The sequence below is a fragment of the Nematolebias whitei genome, chromosome 13 (genome assembly GCF_014905685.2).
Source record: "Nematolebias whitei isolate Nwh7 chromosome 13, NemWhi1, whole genome shotgun sequence".
Lineage (NCBI taxonomy): Eukaryota > Metazoa > Chordata > Actinopteri > Cyprinodontiformes > Rivulidae > Nematolebias > Nematolebias whitei.
The window spans coordinates 25,829,504-25,834,489 of NC_056510.1; the positions used below are offsets into that span (position 1 = coordinate 25,829,504).

Here is a 4,986-nt window from a genome sequence, read left to right on the forward strand (position 1 = left end):
ACTATGTGGTCAGTAAAATGTTGGACTTCCTGAGATTTAATTTTAACCCAGGTGCCGTCAACATACCTGAACCAATGACTTGGTGGTGTCCCTGAAAAGGACGTCAAGGCTCTCTTTTCTACCTCCTCCATGTACAGGTTGGCAACAATAGGAGAAACTGGAGACCCCATAGCACACCCATGTTTCTGCCTATAATATTGTTCCCCATATGTGAAGTAGGTTGACTGCAGGCACAGTTTCAAGAGTTGACACAGTTGTTCCGTGGAAAGCGTGGTCCTGCTGCTCGGAGTGGTGTCTGATTTTAATTTTAAACTGACCACCTCTACTGCATCATCAACAGGAATGCACGTAAAGAGTGATGTGAATCAAAAGAGACCATTGTTTCATCAGTCTCCATGATGACATCCCTCACCTTATCCACAAAGTCCATGGTGTTCTGTATGTGGTGTTCTGAGCTGCCAACTAAAGGGATGAGTACAGACGCCAGATATTTGGAAACATTGTAAGTGACAGAGTTAATCATACTAACAATTGGTCTTAAAGGTACACCTTGTTTGTGGATTTTAGGTAAACCATACAGACTAGGTGTGGCCTCCCCTGGGTACAGTCTGTGGTACAGAAAACGGTCAATAGCCTTGTCCTGCTCCAAAATTTTCAGGCAATCTATCAATTTCTTCTTGTAACCACTTCCTGGATCTCTTTTCAGAGGTTCATAAGTGTTTAAGTCACTAAGGAGTGTCATAACTTTCTTATGATAGTCTTTCTGGTTCAAAATCACTGTGCACCTTCCTTTGTCTGCTGGGAGAATGATGATGTTTTTGTCCTTGCTAAGAGTGGTGAGTGCGTCCCTCTCCTCTCTACTGATGTTGGAAGGTGGTGGTTTGGCATTGCTGAGGCAGGATGAAACTTTGATTCTGAGCTGTTCTGCTTCAGCCTCTTTAATGTTGTTGTTGCGGATTGCTGACTCAGTAGCTGTGATCATCTCCACCAGAGGAATTCTACTTGGTGCAACTGCAAAGTTCAGTCCCCTGGCAAGAATCTCTGTCTCTGGCTGGGTGAGCTGTCTGTCAGATAAATTCTTCACCCACTTTTCTGTCTCCCTGGCATGTAATTGACTACTGGAGTGTTGTCCTACACTGAATGTGTTGTTATTGGAATAGTGATGGTGTTGATGAGTTATTAGTAAGTTAAACTTATTTTGTTGTCGAGTCTTGGACTTGACATGCTGTGCTAAGCGTACCTGATCTGTACAGTCCATCACTTGCTGAAGTGTGGTCTGATCTAGACACATAGTTAGTTTCTGTTTAATGTGCTCTTCTTTGGCCTTCAAGGCATCAATATTAAAATTGGTCTGTCTCACCCGTTCATTCAGCAGCTGGGTCTGTGCCTTCTGAAGGATCTTGCTTGCCCGGTACCCGCTGACTGAAGATTTTAGTTCCAGGCTCTTGGGAATGATGCCACTTTGTCGACATCTGAGGTTGAATTGCAAATGGTTCCTGTAGTCTGCCCTCTTCCTTGCTGTTCTCTCAAACTCTCTAACTAGTTTGAGGCAATCCTGGCCAAAGTGATTCAAAATATCCTGATGCATGCTCAATAATCCAGGTAGAAAAATCTAAAAAAGTTAAATCTGGTCCTCTGGACATTCAAAAAACCAAAACAAAGCAAAACAACAAAAAATGTAGAAATGTTTCGTCTCTCATCCGAGAGACTTCCTCAGTCTGAGGAGCTGTATTCAGCTCAGTCTCTTAAATAGCACCTTCTCAGAGTGGATCAACCAGTCCTGCTGCTGACAACCAAAACCAGCTGATCACATGCTCAAGAAGGACCATCAGCCTAACAATGGATCATTAGCACACTGATGGCTGTTTACTGTTCACAGAGGGCTGAGTGACACTAGCAATCACAGCATTGTAAGAGGGGGACGATGAACAAGGGACTACTGTATTTTCATATCTGACCGAAATCACTGTCATGTGGTACAAAATCGGATATTATTCAGTGTTTTTCAAAGCGATCTGAGTCTGAACAGTCATGTTGCATTTAGTGGGACATTCATATCATTAATGTAGGGGTATGCAGATCAATTGAAATATTGATATTATCAATACCAATGTTGTGCAGTGTAAAGATTAGAAAGAATTAGAAAGAATAGTGTAAAGAATTGCAACTCTGTGCCGGGGTAGGCGGGAAGCAACACAATCAAAATGCATGTGTAGTATCCATATTTACGTAAAAAAAACTACTGCGTGTGACGTTACATCTATTTCTACGCATGTGGGTCACTTCAGGACCACAGACTGTACACACTGGAGTCTGATGAGTCACATTTAAATTTTTATGTGAACTAATATGACAAAAAAAAGTCTGAATGAGCATTAAGACCTGCTGTGTGAATGTAGCCTAAAGGTCTAACAAAGTTAAGTCAGGTCTTCTGGACGGCTGCAAAAAATAAAATTTGTTGAAACGTTTCGTCTTTAATCCAAAATGCTTTGTCAGCCTGAGGAGCTGTAATAAACTCAGTTTTATAAACAGCACCTTCCCATAGTGGATCAACCAGTTTGTTGTTGACATCCAGAACTAGCTGTTCACATGATGGAGGACCATCACTTGCTATTCACACGGGGCTGAGTGATACTAGCAATAACAGCATTGTAAGAGGGGGACAGTTGAACCCGGAGGCCTCCACCCCTGTTTAACGATGGACGGTTTCTTTTCACAAAGATGGCCTCCTTTACTCCTCTCTCAAACCATCGTTCCTCTCTGTCCAGGATGTGAACATCTTCATCCCTGAAAGAGTGACCGCTGGCCTGGAGATGAGTGTAGACCGCAGAGTCCTGGCCTGATGATGTTGCTCTTCTGTGCTGGGCCATCCTTTTAGCCGGTGGCTGTTTAGTTTCCCCGATGTAAGATTGATCTCCTGGCACTGAACAACATACACAATATTACTCTGTGCTGGGGGACTGGATCTTTTTTTGCATCCGTCCAGAGGACCTGACTTAACTTTGTTAGATTTTTCTACTTGGATTATTGAGCATGTGTCAGGGTAGACATTCACCTGCGTTCTAACTCTTTCACAAAGTAAAAACAAAGGGTGTGCTTTTCGTTCTTCTCATTTTTATAAAAATGCAGTCTCACTGGTAGCATGTCATCATAAGGACTATAAACGAGTAACAAAGTCTTTGTAGCTTAAGTTTTCGGTTTCACTGAAACTGAAACAAACAATAACTAACGACAGCTGGAGATTTGTTCTGGGTTTGTTTGTAGGTGAATGTTTTGGCTGCTTTCTTTCAGCAACTTGGCACTTTCATTATGAGGCAACATTTCACAGTTTGTGAACAGACTGGTGTTTTTAAAAGCACTAATTAATACGAACGAGATCATTTTCAGGAATAGTAATAATTGAAACCATCCTCCTTTCTTTGCTGTAAGGTGGTTAGCACTCGTGTAGGTGGCATTCCTGAGGTGTTGCCTGAGGACTTGATCACCCTGTGTGAACCTAATGTCCGATCGTTGTGTGACGGTTTGGAAAAAGTCATCGCCAAGCAGCGCTCTGGCTCTGTCCCTTCCCCCACCTTCATCCACGGGAGCGTGAGAAACCTCTACACCTGGAGAAATGTTGCAGAGAGGACTGAAAAGGTATGAAAAATGTCTTGTTGTCCAGTTTGCAGAATCTATCAGGAGAAATTAAATCAAACATAGTCAATATTTGCTTTTAAGTAATTTTTACTTTCCAGATTTTTTATTGAAAGTATATTATTTTATACCATTACTGATTCAGACAGTTCCAGTTATTGTTCTCTGAGATGATTATCTCTTCTGACCTGCTTACTCTCATGCTGAAGATCAGGTTTCAAAAACAGACTCGCATGATAAAAAACACCATGTTTAGTCTCAACCAGAGCCCTGTAAAGAGAGAGTTGCGACACTCTTTGAACTCGCCGATACGCGGTCACGTGGTTCATGCAGCTCCCAATAGTTCCAAACAGCTCATCGCTGTCAGTCAGTTTGAGCGGCTGCTGGCGGGACATAACGTAAAAATCAACTTTTCTTACTTTGCCGGGCGACTTTTGGTAATTATTGATCAATAATGAACTGATTACTAAACTGATTGTTGATTACTTGACTGTCTGTGCATTTTATCAAAACATTTTTAGACGCTGCAGGGACATTTATCATTAAATTTTAGAGGGAAACGAGACTGCAAACATGACATTGAACACAAATTGCAGACCATTATTTGTTAGGAAAAAATGTTTATGCAATATCAATATACCCATGTCAACAATGTTTTCTATACACGTAAAAAAAAACCAGAAGTAACACAAACAATTATATAAATATATAAATAACTTTAAAGCTATTTCTGATGTTCTCTGCAAGCCAGCATGAAAATGCTCCACCTTGTCCTCCATGCCAGCAGTTCAGCTCTGCTCCAGCTTACTTTAGATCTGGGATGAACATTTCTGTAGAAGATAATTGTTCTATTTTTCTTTTTTTATGGCAACCGAGTACCTGGATCTATACAAGAGTTGATTTTGCTTGTAGTCAGACAACTATTGTAAAATTGTAATTAATTGATTAAAATGTTAAATGAAACTGTTTCTAGTTAAAATCACAACAGATGACAAAATAAGTGTTAATTGTGCAAAAATAAATGACCAAACAATTTATTATAAAATATGTAAAATGTAAAGCGAGCTTTAATAAAGTACTTTTATTTGTACTGTTTATTAATTACATCTGCACCAGTAAACTGTATCTGATCAAGTTTGGGCAAAGTTGAAATCTGCACAAGTTCTAATGAGGGTCCATCCTCCGTCACCATTCACAGCAGCTAGGTTTATTGGGTTACCATGGTTGGCTGTGCTGCATTTGGATGCACCAATCGGTCCGAGAAAGGGATCAGTATGTATGGCTTCCCAAGAGACACTGAAAGAAGAAAAAAATGGTTGGCTCAAGTCAGCAGGACCAACCTCACCATCACCA

General features: G+C 40.8%; 1 protein-coding gene across 1 annotated transcript in view; it reads left to right on the forward strand.

The window, feature by feature from the left end:
• Positions 1 to 4,986, forward strand: part of piga (phosphatidylinositol glycan anchor biosynthesis, class A) — a 17,647-nt gene that overhangs the window by 10,123 nt on the left and 2,538 nt on the right. Inside the window, exon 6 of the mRNA XM_037686516.1 lies at positions 3,430 to 3,636. Coding sequence (XP_037542444.1) covers positions 3,430 to 3,636 — 207 coding nt within the window. The remainder of the gene's footprint in view (positions 1 to 3,429; positions 3,637 to 4,986) is intronic.